The sequence below is a fragment of the Amaranthus tricolor genome, chromosome 12 (genome assembly GCF_026212465.1).
Source record: "Amaranthus tricolor cultivar Red isolate AtriRed21 chromosome 12, ASM2621246v1, whole genome shotgun sequence".
Classification (NCBI taxonomy): domain Eukaryota; kingdom Viridiplantae; phylum Streptophyta; class Magnoliopsida; order Caryophyllales; family Amaranthaceae; genus Amaranthus; species Amaranthus tricolor.
In genome coordinates, this window is record NC_080058.1 from 14,892,171 (window position 1) to 14,908,283 (window position 16,113).

At 33.6% G+C, this 16,113-nt stretch overlaps 2 protein-coding genes across 2 annotated transcripts; both read left to right on the forward strand.

The window, feature by feature from the left end:
• Nucleotides 1-9,495: 9,495 nt before the first annotated feature.
• LOC130828609 (uncharacterized) lies at nt 9,496-10,695 on the forward strand. The gene is made up of 2 exons (XM_057694574.1): nt 9,496-10,216; nt 10,337-10,695. The coding sequence occupies exons 1-2, from the start codon at nt 9,496-9,498 to the stop codon at nt 10,693-10,695; spliced, it is 1,080 nt and encodes a 359-aa protein (XP_057550557.1).
• Nucleotides 10,696-10,725: 30 nt separating this feature from the next.
• Nucleotides 10,726-11,397, forward strand: LOC130828611 (uncharacterized). The gene has a single exon (XM_057694575.1). The coding sequence runs from the start codon at nt 10,726-10,728 to the stop codon at nt 11,395-11,397; it is 672 nt and encodes a 223-aa protein (XP_057550558.1).
• The last annotated feature ends 4,716 nt before the right edge of the window (nt 11,398-16,113 follow it).

Consider the following 16,113-nt stretch of genomic DNA (forward strand, 5'->3'; position numbering starts at 1 on the left):
CTTCATTTATTTGTCGATGATCATTCCAGGCAAGGAAAAGCCAAGGAATAATATTGACATTTATATGCGTCCTTTGATACATGAGCTGAAATTATTGTGGAAAGGTGCCAATGCTTTTTATTCGTACACTAATGTGAATTTCAAACTTAAAGCAACTTTAATGTGCACAATTAACGATTTTCCAACTTATGCCATGTTATCAGCATGGAGTACTAAGGATTCTAATGCTTGTCCTGAGTGTAATTACTCAACTCCCTCTACACGAGTCAGAAATAAGATATGTTACATAGGACATCGTAAATGGTTACCTAGGGATCATCCTTTTAGATTTCAAACTAGTTTGTTTGATAGGACCGAAGAACATGGTAGTACTCCTTCACCTATGGCTGGCTCTGACATTCTAAGAGAGCAACAAAATTTAGAGCATGAGTATGGGAAAATTCAAAAGTCATTTAAAAGACGAAAATGAAAGTCTATAATTGATAATGATGTCAATGATCCTAGATTCTTTGGACAAAGAGGAGTATATTTTTTGACCTTCCTTATTGGGAGCATAATACTCTTCGTCATAACTTAGATGTCATGCATATAGAGAAAAATATGTGTGATAATCTTCTTGGAACTTTGATGAATGTGGATGGAAAAAGTAAAGATGATGAATTTTCTCGCATCTTTTTTTGAAAATAGAAATGTTAAGCCATATTTTTGGCTGCAACGTCATAGTGACAATGAATTCATCATGCCACTCGCCCCATATTGTATGACTGGGGTAGGCAAAGTGTCATTTCTACATGTGTTAGCAAATATTAGATTTTCTAATGGGTATAGGTCAAATCTTTCAAAATGTGTGAATTTGAAAAACAAGAAGCTTATGATTCTTAAGAGTCATGACAACCATATATTAATGCATGATATCCTTCCAATAGCATTGAAATCATCTGAAACCTCCACAGTTATTGATCTTGTTGATGATCTAACATCATTTTTTAAGACTCTTTGTGCAAAAGATGTCGATCCTAATTACCTTGATGCTTTACAATCCAAGATAATAGAAGTCTTGTGTCGAATGGAGATTGAATTCCTTCCTTCATTTTTCACTATCATGGTTCATTTGTTAATTTACCTTGTTAAGGAGGTCAAGCTCGGAGGACCTGTTCATTACAGATGGATGTATCCAATTGAAAGGTATACATAATTTGACATTGCACTCTTTATTCATTTTTTAAAACTTATTACATTTACTAATAACAATATACTCTTTCGAAAGGTACTTAGCCTAGCTTAAAACATTTGTGAGAAATAGGGCTCAACTAGAAGGTTATTGCCGAGGGTTATATTCTTGAGGAAACAATTACTTTTTGCTCAAGATATTTAGAAGGAGTAGAAACAGTCTTCAATCGACCACGTTGCAATGATGATGATAATGAAAATGCATCTAGTTATTTGTTCAATGCTGGTGGTCGGCCGGTTGGGGAGGTGAAACTGATTAATTTGAATCATAAGAGCAAGATGCAAATACATCGCTATGTGCTGACCCAATTTCAGGAGTTAACTTCAACCATACGAAAGGTAAGTGCTTAACTTAGGTATCATATTATTGAACCCATTTGAACTACTTTGAATTGTTATAACACATATATTACTTTTAATTAATCGTAGAGAATTCTTATCTCAAAAGCAAAGGGAAAATGATAGAATTACTATTAGTAATGAATTGGTGATTAAATGGAAGTTGGAGGAATTTCCAGATTGGTTAAAGTTACAAGTTACCGATTAACAAATTTTTATCTACTAAATTTGAATGATTATACTTTTTATTGATTCATCCACTTAAACAATATATTTTACTTAGGTACCTAATATCGATGAGGCCGATCCCGAAAAAAGATTTTTGATAGCATTGGCTTGTGGTCCAAGTTCATATGCTAAAAGAATGAAGGGTTATACGATCAATGGTTTCATGTTTAAGACATTTGCTAGTGAAAAAACTCGTAAAACTCAAAATAGTGGAGTAATGGTGGAAGCCGATGGAATTAAGTACTATGGAAGATTAACAGATATACTTGAAGTCGACTACCTTGAATCCTATAAAGTCGTGGTTTATTGTTGTGATTGGGTGGACATAGTAACTGGAATAGAATATAGTGGTTCTATAACTCGAGTGAGATTTTCAAAGTTGATTCACACGGGCCGATTTTTAATTGATGAGCCATTTGTTATTTCTAGTCAAGCTACACAAGTTTTTTATGTTAAAGAAAAATCAAAAAATGGTTGGAATTATATAGTTAAAACTAAGCCTAGGGACTTGTTGGAAGTTTAATGTAAACTACTATTTTGTTATTTCTAGTCAAGCTACATAAGTTTTTTATGTTAAGGATAAATCAAAAAGTGGTTAGAATTATGTTAAGGACTTGTTTGAAGTTTGATGTAATCAATTATTTTAAGTTGTCTATTTTTTATTTGTGATGATGATATATTCTAATCTTTTTGTTGTCACTGCAGGCTTCATCATCGTGAAATCATGACCTTTTAAAGTAAAGCTACAAAGATCAATGCTGAAAATTATGCTCAAATCAAACAAGAGGCTAGTGCAAACCAAGCTCATATTACTAATTTTGGACCTTTTCAACCGAAAAAGTCCATTGATACTCCAACACAAGATCCCTCTACTAGCTTGGTATCTACTGTTATCAAGAAACATGATCTCAAAGCTTTACCTCTTGATAAAGGCTTTATGACTCGAACCTTGAAGACTTCAACTAATACTCCAGCAGTTGATCCATCTTCAAGCTTTAAACCTACATTTACCAAGAAACATGATCCCAAAGCTTCACCTCTTGATAAAAGCTCTATGTCTCGAACCTTGAAGACTTCAACTTTTACTCCAGCACTTGATCCATCTACTAGCTTTAAACCTACAGTTACCAAGAAACATGATCCTAAAGCTTTACCTCTTGTTAAAGGCTTTATTTCTGGAACCTTGAAGACTACTACTTGTAAACCTACAATAACCAAGAATCATGATTGCCCTTCTACCGATAAATCTAGCATATTGTTGAAGATTCATGTAAGGGAAATGAAGATCCCAAAGAGCAAGATGAGCATTCAAAATAAATGGAGACAAAGGTTCCCGGGAGAAGAAAACAAGTGTGGAAGCAAGGGGGTAATGTTCATTGGAAAGAGAATATAGATGTGGATCTAGATGAGGTTGTCCAAGTAGAAGGTATACATACATGAATGATCATAATATGCATATTTGATACAAATTGTGGATTTATTATTACTTGTTTTTTTGATTGAGCAGAGATAACGAAGAACGAACCTCCAAAATTAGGAATAATGGAGGAGACTATAGTTGCTAAGCATGTTTGGTGCTTACCATCAGGAAGAAGGATCATTGTACATTTTAATGAATATGATCAACCAATTAGAAGGGGGGGGGGGGACTTGTACTTGTTCATTTTCTGTCTGAATTGTCAAAAGATGGAACCTTTTGTCCACTTGGAGCACAAAATTAGAAACGTGTGATCATTACAAGCAAAGGATCATTAAAACGGTTTGGGTACATATTAAATATTCTTTATTATTATAATTTGATATGAATATTCTCACCATATGCTTATTTGAAAAAGGAGATTTTCACCATATATATAGGACAAATATATGTTACCTAATACGAAAGATATTCGTCAAATGGTATTGTCACATATAAATATGAAGTGGAAGCATTACCAGTGGGAGCTTCAAAGGGACTATTATCAACCTAATGTAACAAAGGAAAAGATTATTGGGAATATACCTAAAAGTGTGATAAAAGAGTAGTGGATTAGCTTGGTTTCTTACTGGGCCTCAGAAAAGTTCAAGGTATTTGTACATAGTGCATTATAATAAATTTAACATAAATTTAAGTTTTATACTTAACAAGTTAGAAACTAATAATTTAATATTGACAGAAATTATCAACATTGGGAAAAGAGCTCGAGAAATGCATAATCACGTACATACTACAGGGTCAAAAAGTTATGCTCAATGGAAAACTGAATTTGTAAGTAAGACACAATTGTTTTTAATGCTTATAATGAGACAATTGCATTTGATTGTATCAAGAGAACCTAGTGGGTTAGAAATGTGGAATCAAAGAGAACCTAGTAGGTTAGAAATGTGATAAGTTTATTTGTTTGTGATAATCCTTTGCTTTTATATAGGTTAAGTTGAATCAAAGAGAACCTAGTGGGTTAGAAATGTGGAATCGTACTCACACTACAAAGAGTGGTGGTTATGTAGAGGGTAAATACACTCAAGAATTCATGGTATATTAGAGTATTAAATTGGAAGCATTTATAATTATGGTAACTGTAATTGCATATATCATTTATACTTTTGTATTGTTATAGGACATTGCTAAAAAGTAGGATTGATGAACGTTTACGTAATTCGAAACAACCTCGTAAGGGGATTGAGACAGAAGTTTTTAATGATATGATGTATCAAGAAGACAACCTAATCAGCCTGTTGTTGGTTATGGTCATGGGGTTACTAGATCTCATGTGTTTGGTTTTGAAGCTCAATTACGAAAGACTAAGATGGGTGATTGTGGTGGTACTTCAAGTAATGTCATGGGGCTTAAATCCTACCTATTGTCCGTTGAGAGAAAAAATGATGAGGTTATTTCCGAACTACAAAAAAGAAATGATGGGGTTACTTCTCAACTTCTAAAAAAAACAAAGAAGTTGAAGAACTAAGAGCTCAAAATGAAAAAATTCTCACTCAACTTGATCGTTTATCTTCATTCTTAGATCAGTTACAACAATATCAAAGTACAAGTAAGAATCATTATTATTTTTATCATCCATCCAATCTTTTTCATATTACTTTTTAGTGCTTATGGTAGAAGTGTAATTACGAGTTTTTTCATGTTATGTTTTTCTTGCAGTAGGATGAAGTAGCCCTTCATTCTTTTAGTTTTGCTAAAGTTGTGCATTTTGTTTGATTTGTTGCAGATTTTTGCTGTTGATGTTCATATATGACCAAGAAATCATCTTATGCGTAGGTCTTGACGCTAAAGTGGAAATTGCAACATAATGAAAACAATTTTGCTGGCCTTTAACTTTTGACAAACTTTTAGCTTTATAGATTTTGCACTCTGTAACATCGACGAATGTATGAGTGTATGTGAATGTTAAATTAGGTATTTTTGTTGGTTGGACTTTTCTGACCAAGCTACAAAAACTTAAGGTCAAAGCTTTATCGACGAATGTATGTGCGTATATGCATATCGAATTCGAATACTTTTGTGGATATGATGATTTGGTATGATGTTTGTTGGTAATTATGTATGTTTGATGAATTTTATATAGTATGAAAAAGGCTAATGTATATTGGGGTGATGATAATCTGTCAAAAGTTCATACACTTTCAACGCATGTATATGTCTAAAACAAAAATCTAGATATCCATGGTTTATTCTCTTTTAGAAGTATAAAAGCGTCTAAAATATTAAATATTTTCCACATGATAAAGCGTCTAAAATATTTGCATTATCCACTCTTATTAGCGTCTAGAAGGTTTTCTTCTTCACGTTTTAAAGCGTCTAAAAACATAAAATTGCATTATTGTTTTGGGCACGAAATTTGTTTCCCCACAGCAAAAGGCGTGGAAAAAAGCTTTTATTATCCATAAAAATAACTGTCGAAACAAAAGCGTCAAAAATTTGTAACGCACGTTTTTTAGTAGTGTTTGTAGTTGTTTTTTTAGTAATAATGGACCAACCCACTTGAAATGCGTCTTTCATAATGACAGTCTCAAGTAACAGTTTGTGAGTTAACTTTTGTGTACTAAAATAATTGCAACTTATTTAAAGCATGTCCTGGTCCGTTAATTCTTTTTGAGGCCCAACCTGTTTTAAGCCTTGAAATTGTTAAATTTCAAGTAAGATGCGTCTTGAAATTGTTAAATTTCAAAATAATTAGATGGGCCCATTAAGACGCGTCTAACAAGTAAGACCGTCTCGCCAAAGATTTTGTGCTAAACAAACTTGTTTCTCCCTATTTTACTTGTTTTTACCATGACATAGTCCCAATCAAGAATTAATATTTTACTTTGAAGACTAATATCGAGTTTGAATCTCTTGAAATGTTGACCTATGATCGAATCACTCTAATTATAACATGACAAACCAGAAAATATTTCTCCTAAAACAATGTTTATCAAATTAAATAATTACAAACTATTTCTTCTATTCAATAGTGGAAAAAAGTCAAGTGTTGCGGTTTTTTAGCCATTATATGCTGCGGTTTTGACCCCAAGCATTAGTGATAGTAGCAGATGGACTACTTTCAAATGTCGCGGCTCAAACAATATTCCTATGAGATTACATCATTTGATTAAACAATATGAAAGCTTTTAGAGTTAAATGGTACTATTCATAGAACTACTAAGTTTGGCCATGTGAAATTTAATTTCAAACGGAGAATTCAATTTTAATATTCAAATGCCTAATTTATAAATGACATAAAATTTTTAAATTTTGATATTTAGCTCACTTTACATTATATTAAAATCCTATAAAATTGTATTTCTAAATTATAAATTTGTTTAACATATTATATATTAGAAAATTAATTCCAAGTTACCAAATATGAAATAACATTATCCACTATTAATGCTTCATTTCTTGCTATGAACCAATAGATATTATTCATTAGCTTCCCTTAATTAGACATTGTGCAACTTATAATTATAGTAGTATAATTTAGTCGCCCTAATAATGAAATGCACATTCTTTGTTAAATAATACAATTCATCAACTATTATACATTCTTTATTATATTTGAATAGCTTCAAATAATAATGGTACAAACCCTGGCCATAATTTAAAATGACATTTGTCAACTATGAAATATATTTGATTAATGATTAATGATTAATGATTAATGATTAGCTTTAGTAAACAGCTTTTCATAAAATGACCAATGCCATGTTGTATTCTAACGTCATCATCGGCAGGGCCGTTCCAGGATAGGCAAGAAGTGCTCCAACCCAGAGCCCAACATACGTAATGAGTCTTATTTCAGTGTTATTAATGAGTTTATAGTAGACATTATTAAGCAGAAATCATGTTTGAGAGAACAGAAATAAAAAGATCAATCTTGAACGAAACAATTTATTTCAATAAATAATTATAAGTGTGAATTGACAAAATTAGTCAATTAACTGGTCAATGATTACGCTTTCATTGGAATATGGCTTTGAAACGAATCAAATAAAATCCGTATAAACTTTTTTCAAATAAATCTTTAAATATTTTATTTATTTTGTTGCGCAAAGTAAAAATATTATTTTAGGGTGACCTATGTTATATACCCTTTAATCAGTATAATATTTGTTAAACCAAGAAATATGCAAGACATTCACAAAATGAATATCATTACAGTATGAATAAGAAGAGAAGGAAAAGATCACTTGCTCTTGGGTGATTATATGTCATAATTATGAACTATTGACAAATTTCACATTTATATGATATATTGTTTATCCTAAATTTATTAGTTATGTTTTATATGGCACGTCTATACTTATAATGATAATTATAAAATAAAAGGATTCGTCTCTATTAAATTTTCAAGTACTTATTAAATTTTAGAATCGATCTTCTATAGTGAGGGTCTATAACTATATTTTTCTTAGGGCCTACAAAATGTCAAAAACAATATTGATCATTAAATCTTGTTTAATTTAATATAAAAAGACAACAGTATTTATGGTATAATATCCAAATCTTTAAAATATATAAAAATTACCAAGAAATACGAGAAGATGAATTAATTTCATTGTGAATGGGTGCATTATAACTTTTTTGGGTTTCAAGGTATAGAAAATAGCAACGCGCAAAAGGGGAGGGAGATTAATTTCAGATTTATGCAGGCTGGTAAATTCGACCGCTTTCCTCTAGTCCTTTATGTGAAAGGAGTATGGATATGAATTGTCCGTCATCTCTTCTCACCCAGACGCTGCTTCTAAGCGGGACATTAGGTATGATGATGATGATGTAAGTGGCACAGCAAAATGCATTACAATACCAACTAAATCGCCCCGACCACCCTCATTTAGTTGTTGATCTCAGAACCAGTGGCGGATCTACGTACGGGCCCCCCGGGCGCGTGCCCCACGTGAATTTTTTTTTAAAAAAAAATAAAAAATATTCGAAAACAGGGGCTTGTTAGTATTACTCATTTACTCAATTACTTCCTCTCTAGCTCTCAGCTCTCTTTCACTCTAAATGTAAAAAATCTACACAAACTCTTCCTCCACTATCGCTGCCGCACTCCCGCACCACACCACCGCCGGCTACTACTCTATCACAGACACCTTCCGCCGCTGCTGCCTGGTGCTTTGACATTGTCGGTGCTGCTGTGGGTTGCTCAAAGCCTCGATTCGAACACAGTCGAACTCGAAGAGTCGAAGGTTTTCAAACCCTAACCCCTAAAAATCAAAATTTTTAATTTTGTTTAAGGTATTTTCACTCTTTATCCTAAATCCTAATATTAATCTTGTTCTAATATTTAATCTTAGTGTTAATCTTAAATTTTTAATCTATTTGACTTGTTGTTTTAACATCTATTTTTAAATCTGGATTATTGAATTTTGTTAAAATGTTGTTTCTTGATTTTTTTTTTGTTTATGTTGTTTGAGTGATTGAAAATTTGTTAATGTTAAATTGTTAATGTGTTTATAATTTGAATTTTGAAAAGTTGAAATGTTGTTCTTGATTTTTTTGTATATCCTCTTTGAATAAGAAATATTGAATATTTGTTAATTGTCATTTCTTAATGTGTTCTATGTTGACTATGTATATTAATGTTCTTGCTAGAATTCAAAAATCAAAATAATGAAGAGAAAACAAGAGAATATTGCTTCTATTTTTGCAGAACATTTTAGAAAAGAAAGTGGGGAAAAGTTTAATCCAACTCAACAAAGTCAAGCACAAGCACAAGCACAATCAAATAATCCTACTCCTACTCTATCATCTATTCCTTCTTCTCAAGATGAAGAGAAAGAACGTGAAACTATTGAAACTAATACAAATTTCAAAACCCCAACCCCAACATATGAAGAAAGATTAACTTCCATTGATGTTTTGAATCTTCCTCAAGACCTTGGAAAAAGGAGAAGAGTGTCTCAGTTTCACCTAAGTGACCGAGATATTGTTAGAAGAGAATATTGTTCAAGAGATCTTTGTCAACCTTATAAACATGAATTTAAATTGACAAAGTTTTGGACAAAAAACCGTAGATTTAATCCAAAATGGTTTGATAAATACAAAACATGGCTTGAATATAGTGTTGAGAAAGATGCAGCTTTTTGTTTTGCTTGTTATTTATTTAAGGATGATAATGTTAGACAAGATTCTTTTGCAATGGATGAATTTGTAATTGGAAAAGGTCGAAGTCTTTTGATTTACATGTTGGTGCAAATATGGGTGCTCATCGAATAGCAATGAAAAGACTTGAAGATTTTAAGAATCAAAATAGTTTAGTCTCAACTGCTTTGTTTAAGCAAAATGAAAAGGCAAAAATTAAATATCGAACGAGATTAGAAGCTTCTATTGAGTGCTTGAGGTGGCTTATACTTCAAGGCCTGGCATATCGAGGTCATGATGAAAACCAAGATTCACTAAATAAGGGTAATTTTATTGAACTTTTAAAATTTTATGCGAAAGGTAGACCTGATGTTGAAGATGTTGAGTTGGATAATGCCCCTAAAAATTGTCAAATGACAGCTCTTTCGATTCAAAAAGATATTATCAATGCTTGTGCAAAAGAGACCACTAAAGCAATTATCACAGAAATCGGTGACGAGTGTTTTACTATTCTTTCTGATGAGTCTGCAGATATATCTGATAAAGAGGAGTTGTCGGTTTGTTTGCGTTATGTTAGCAAGAGTGGTGGAGTGGTGGAGCGCTTTCTTGGCATTGTACATGTTCCTAACACTACCTCTTTGACTATTAAAAATGCAATTGAATCCTTGCTTATGGAACATTCTTTAACACTTCCTAAAGTTCGGGGTCAAGCTTATGATGGTGCTAGCAATATGCGAGGCTCAATTGGTGGCCTCAAAACTTTAATCTTGAATGAATGTTCATCTGCGCATTATGTTCATTATTTTGCTCATCAACTTCAATTGACATTGGTAGCAACTTCCAAAAAGAGTGAGGACTGTCGATAGTTATTTGATGAAGTCCTTCCACTTCTATTGAATTTTGTTGGTGGCTCACCTAAACGAAAAGAGTTTCTTCGTGAAAAATAAATATCTCATATTGCTGAGGCATTGTCATTAGTTGATATTGAGTCAGGAAGTAGTTTGAATCAAGAGCTTGGCTTAATTCGACCAGGTGATACTTGTTGGAGCACTTACTTTAAATGCATTAAAAATGTGCTTGGTTTGTTTCGACCAATCTTGGAGTCCCTTGAAGCCATTGCAAATGCTCATGAGGCTGATAGGACAAAGGCATATTCAATCATAGGTATGTTGATGTCATTTGATTTCATTTTTATAGCACATTTAATGGGAACTATATTTGGATTGACGAATTCATTGAATGTGAGGTTGCAAAAAATGGATCAAGATATAGTTCATGCAATGAGTTTGGTTGATGGAACAAAAAAGGATCTGCAAGAACTACGAGATAATGGTTAGGAAAATCACTTGAATAAAGTTATTTCATTCATGATTGAGTATGATTGTGGTGTTCCAAATATGGTGGACTTGTATTCTAGTCACATTGGAGGTGGAAGGAGGATGGTTCGTGGTAAAGCTCCTGGGGTGACAAATCTTCATCATTATCGAGTTGAAGTTTTTCTAAGTGTGATTGATCTACAATTACAAGAACTTAACAATCGATTCAGTGAGAAAACCAAAGATTTGCTTATTTGTATGGCTTGTTTTAGTCCTAGTGATGGATTCTCATCTTTTGATACAAAACAATTGTTGAACCTTGCTAAATTTTATCCAAATGAGTTTCCAAATGAAGATTTGATATTCTTTGAGGAATCGCTTATAAGTTACATTGGTGATGTTAGAAATGACGAGCGATTCTTGGATGTGAAGACTCTTAACGAACTTTCTTTAACACTTGTTGAGACAAAGAAGCATGAAACTCATTCAGATGTTTACAAGCTATTGAAGCTTGTATTGCTTCTTCCAGTGACGACAACAAGTGTCGAAAGATCATTTTCCGGGATGTATCATATAAAAAGTAAAGTGCGAAACAGAATGGGAGAACAGTTGTTGAATGATTGCATGATTTCGTTTTTGGAAAAGGATTTATTTCTCAATTTTAGTAATGATGCTATAGTACATCGATTCCAAAATATGAAAACTAGGCGAGAACAATTGTAGTTTGTTCGTCACTTTATTTTTCATTTTGTTGGTCTATGTTTTAATTTTAAATTTGAACATTTGTAGTTTGTTCATTACCTTTTATATTAATTTGCCGGAACAAAAAATATTTTAGTTGTTAATTATAAAAACAAAACTCTGTCAAAATTTATTCGTTGGTGCCCTAGGGGACTTTAAACCCTAGATCCGGAACTGCTCAAAACAGTACACACCAACTTTACCTAGGCGGTATTAGCTACCAATTTGCGACTAGATATTTGGTGTTGTTGTAATTGAGCAATTGTGGTCGCTAATTCCCGACCATGTATGCGACGCTCTGAAAAGATATTGCTAATTTTAATTACAATAAATTATAATTCATGTATATCTTTGATGTATTTGTTGGTAACATTTGTCTTTTACATCACAAATACTTGCGAGTGACAGTCTTATTATGAGACCGTTTATATGGGCCAATCTAATTGTCAATTTTTTTAAATTAAAAATATTCATTTGCGGTGATGGTATGATCAATCTTTTCCTATTTCTTCTCCTCTTTATACTAACCTTTCATAATTAGTTTTTTCTTATTTCCTTCTTAATTCTCTTCTTGATAATCCTCCATTATTGTTCCTTTCTTCTTCTCCAAAGCACATTTTTATTTAAACTTCTAAACATCAAGGTACATTACAATTTTTACTAGGGTTTTAATCTTTGTTTTTTTTATTTGTTTTATTGTGTTATAGTTCTTTGAAATGATCTATAAAGTTTTATTTATTTTTAGTTTTGTAAGCAATTGAGTATTAGGGTTTCACCATCGTTAAATATGTCTGTAGATAGTTGTAAATAGTTAGAGCTTGCATGTTGGTTTAATTTTGCAGCTGTTGTTTGTCTATAAATGGTTTCATCTTTTTTTCTTGCTTATATAGATTATAATGGTCAAAACTTCAAAAAAACCACTCAAGAGTACTTACCTCTTACCTTTATTAAAAATATTATTCTAAAAAAATGACAAAAAAGATTAACAAAAAGCTCGACATAGTTAAAGCGAAGCAGTGTAAACAAAGATTGTATGAACAAGTGGTTGTTATTTCAACAACTTGGCTTCCAACTCCCCTTCTTGGATTATCTCTAAGTTCATTCTCTCAAACTCCTTACACAACTCCTCAAAGGTTACTAACGCTGAGACTTAGTGCCTCGATTTTTTGCTCAAAGCATTAGCGACTACATTCGCACGACCCTCATGATAAGCAATCTCCAAATCATAACCACGGATAAGTTCTAACGAACGTCGTTGGCGCAAATTCAACTCGAATTGAATGAAAAAAAATTGTAAACTTTTATGGTCCGTGAAGATCTAGCATTTGACACCATAGAGATAATGACGCCAGATTTTTATTAATGCAAAAATCACAGCCGCTAATTCCAAGTCATGTGTTGGATAATTCACTTCATAAGTCTTCAGCTGACGCGAAGCATACGCCACTACTTTCCTATCTTGCATTAAAACACAACCTAATCCATGTTTGGAAGCGTCACTGTAGACGGAATATTCCAAAGATGGATCAGATAAGGTCAACACTGGAGTTATAGTTAACTTCTCCTTCAACAACTGAAATGCCTTCTCACACTCCTCGGTCCATTCAAACTTCTTCTCCTTCTTCATCAAGGATGTTAGTGGACGGGCGACACGAGAAAAATCCTTCACAAAACGACGATAGTACCATGCCAAACCCAAGACACATCGAATATCCGTAAAATTTCGGCGTGTAGGCCAGTCTCGGACTACTTCAATCTTTGCCAGATCAACGGAGATCCCCTCTTTAGAAACAAGGTGACCTATAAAAGCCACCTGTTCTAACTAGAATTCGCACTTTGAAAACTTAGCATATAATTCATTTTCTCGAAGAATTTGTAAGACTACCCTTAAATTTTCTTGATGCTCTTCACGACTCTTAGAATATACCAAGATGCCATCAATAAAAAACACTACATACTTATCAAGATATGCATTAAAAACTCTATTCATCAACCCCATAAATGCAGCGGGTGCATTGGTTAATCCAAAAGGCATTACAGTGAATTCAAAATGTCCATATCTGGTTTGGAAAGCTGACTTATTAATATCCTCCTCCTTAATGCGCAACTAGTGATATCCTGACCGTAAATAAATCTTAGAAAAGACTCTTGCCCCTTGCAACTGATCAAAAAAATCATCAATCCGTAGTAACGGATATTTATTCTTAATAGTGACTTGATTGAGTTCTCTGTAATCAATACAGAGACGCATCGTTCCATCCTTTTACCTCACAAATAATACCGGGGCTCCCTAGGGAGAGACGCTAGGTCTTATATAACCCTTTTCTAACAACTGCTCTAATTGCACCTTCAATTCTTCCATTTCCCTTAGAGCCATACGATAAGGGGCTTTTGAAATTGGCCCTGTCCCAAGCACCAAATTAATTAAAAAGTTCACGTATCTTTTCGGTGGCATGCCTGAAAGTTTATTTGGAAATACATCCTTGAAGTCACGGACTACAGGAATATCATCAATTCTAACCTTCCGCACCTCCACCTTACTTACACTACACAAAAACCACGGTTGTCCCTGCTTGATTAGCTTCCTTGCTTCTAAGGACGACACGATTTTTACCTTTGGTCCCTTGGGAAGCTTCCTATATTTAACTTTCTCTCTTGGGGGTTCGCTTAGCATTACGAATTGTCCCTCACAATCTATCATAGCCTTATATCTACCCAACCAATCCATCCCAAGGATTACATCTAGACCTTCCATTTCCAAAGAAAACAAATCACTCGAGAATTTTGTCTTTCCTATATTGACTGACACCCCACGAAATAACATACTACAATGAAAGGTCTCTCCAGAAGGAATAGCGACTCAGAAAGATGTTTTCTCGGGATTTTCCAATCCGAAGTCTTTAATTTTAGACATAGAAATAAACGAGTACGATGCACCAGAATCAAAAAGAACTTTAACAGACTTTGAATTGATGCAAAATGTACCTGTGACCACATCGGACACTTGTGCTGCTTCCCTACCGTTTTGATTTTCACTTCCCGTGTCATTGCCACTCCGACCATTTTCGAAGCGTTGTTGTAGAAAACCTCTGTGATTCCCCCCTTGAGGCTCTTGTTGTCCCAATCGAGCATAAGACTCATACATTCTATGACCCGATTTACCACAGTATGAACAGTCCACTAATGGTCCCCGAAAATCTCTCCCTGGATGATTTTTCTGGCATCTCCTACAGTTATAAATTCTTTCCTTTCCATTGCAGTCATATAGTGGTTTATGTACCCTAGCCTTAGATGTCGAACCTCTCCCACTTTTACTTGATTGTCCTAGCTGATACACTTTTTCTTGATAATCTCCATAGGTTTTGTGTTTCTTAAAGTGGTTTTGTTCATGATTACTCCCGTTCACTGCATTCGGGAACATAAACTCCCTCCTCTTATCCCTATTATGGGCCAACTTCTCCTGCTCCATCCTAATAACATTTCCTATCTGAGCTACCCTCTTATATAACTGGCCTAAAGTATCGTACCTATCAGTCTCAATGTGTTTTTAAATCTCGTACGATAGACCCAGTTCGAACCGTTGCATTTTCTTTGTTTTAGTCGGGACGTCCTCAAGGCAAAACTTCAGAAATTCCATAAATTTCTGGTAATATTCATCCACTGTTAAATTCCCCATTTCAAACCTAGCAAACTCGTTTGACTTATCCATTCTCACATGAGGTGGGTAGAATTGATCCCTTAACGCTCCCTTAAAACGCTCCCAGCTTAATTCACCATCATTCTCCTCTATCAGCCTCGCCTTGCTATGTGTCCACCAGTAGTCAGCATCTTCGACCAGAAAAAATGCAGCCTGGTCGACCATAAATTCCGCGGGACATCGAACTACACTAAAGAGTTTGTCAAACTCTCGAAGCAAGTTTTCCAACACAGAAGGTTGTCCTTTCCCATCATAAGTAGAGGGCTTACTATGGGCTATTCTCTTACTAATCGATGAAGCCCTCTGTTCCAAGTATTTCTGTCTAGGGTTTCTTGCACCAACTAGGGCTTTCACTAGGTTCCGAAGTACACGGTCAAAGTCACCTCTATTTCCGTTCTTTTCAAGAATGGAGGCATGGAAAGTATACTGCATTTTAATAAACAAGGTATATTTATAAATATTCTATTTCCATCATCGAGGTTAAACAAAACTTAGGCTACTCTAACTTCTTAGAGATAAAAAGGTATATCATAATAGTTGGTAGAATTAAAAAGTTGAGCCTGTTAATCGGCTCCTAAGATTCCGCCAAATAAAAACAATTATTTTTAATTAATTATACTAATGCTCAATATTCACAAAATTTCAATATCATAATGTATGAAACTTCACAAATTCAGCTAATGAGAAGAAGTTATAAATAATTAAACAGAAAATCAAGATGATATTCTAATTCAACCAGCATACTCTACCATAACATATTATTAAATTCCAAAATACTTGGGTACAAAAATCCCAAATAATCATCGTGCTTCGTAACCATATTGTCAAAACAAACCAAAAGAAACTTCTCGACAAAATATCCATACATCATTATTAGTGTGGAAATAGTCATATGAAATCATAAGCATAAATACTACAATCAAAAGCAAGATCACATAGTAAAAGGCGATGCATCCATACGGTCCCGGTCTTCCTCATATGAGTCAGGGTCAAAATCAACA

Coding starts and splice junctions, on each gene's coding strand:
- LOC130828609 (XM_057694574.1), top strand. CDS start 9,496: ATGAAAAGACTTGAAGATTTTAAGAATCAAAATAGTTTAGTCTCAACT. Junction 10,217..10,336: donor TTCCAAAAAGAGTGAGGACT/GTCGATAGTTAT, acceptor CATTGTCATTAG/TTGATATTGAGTCAGGAAGT.
- LOC130828611 (XM_057694575.1), top strand. CDS start 10,726: ATGATTGAGTATGATTGTGGTGTTCCAAATATGGTGGACTTGTATTCT.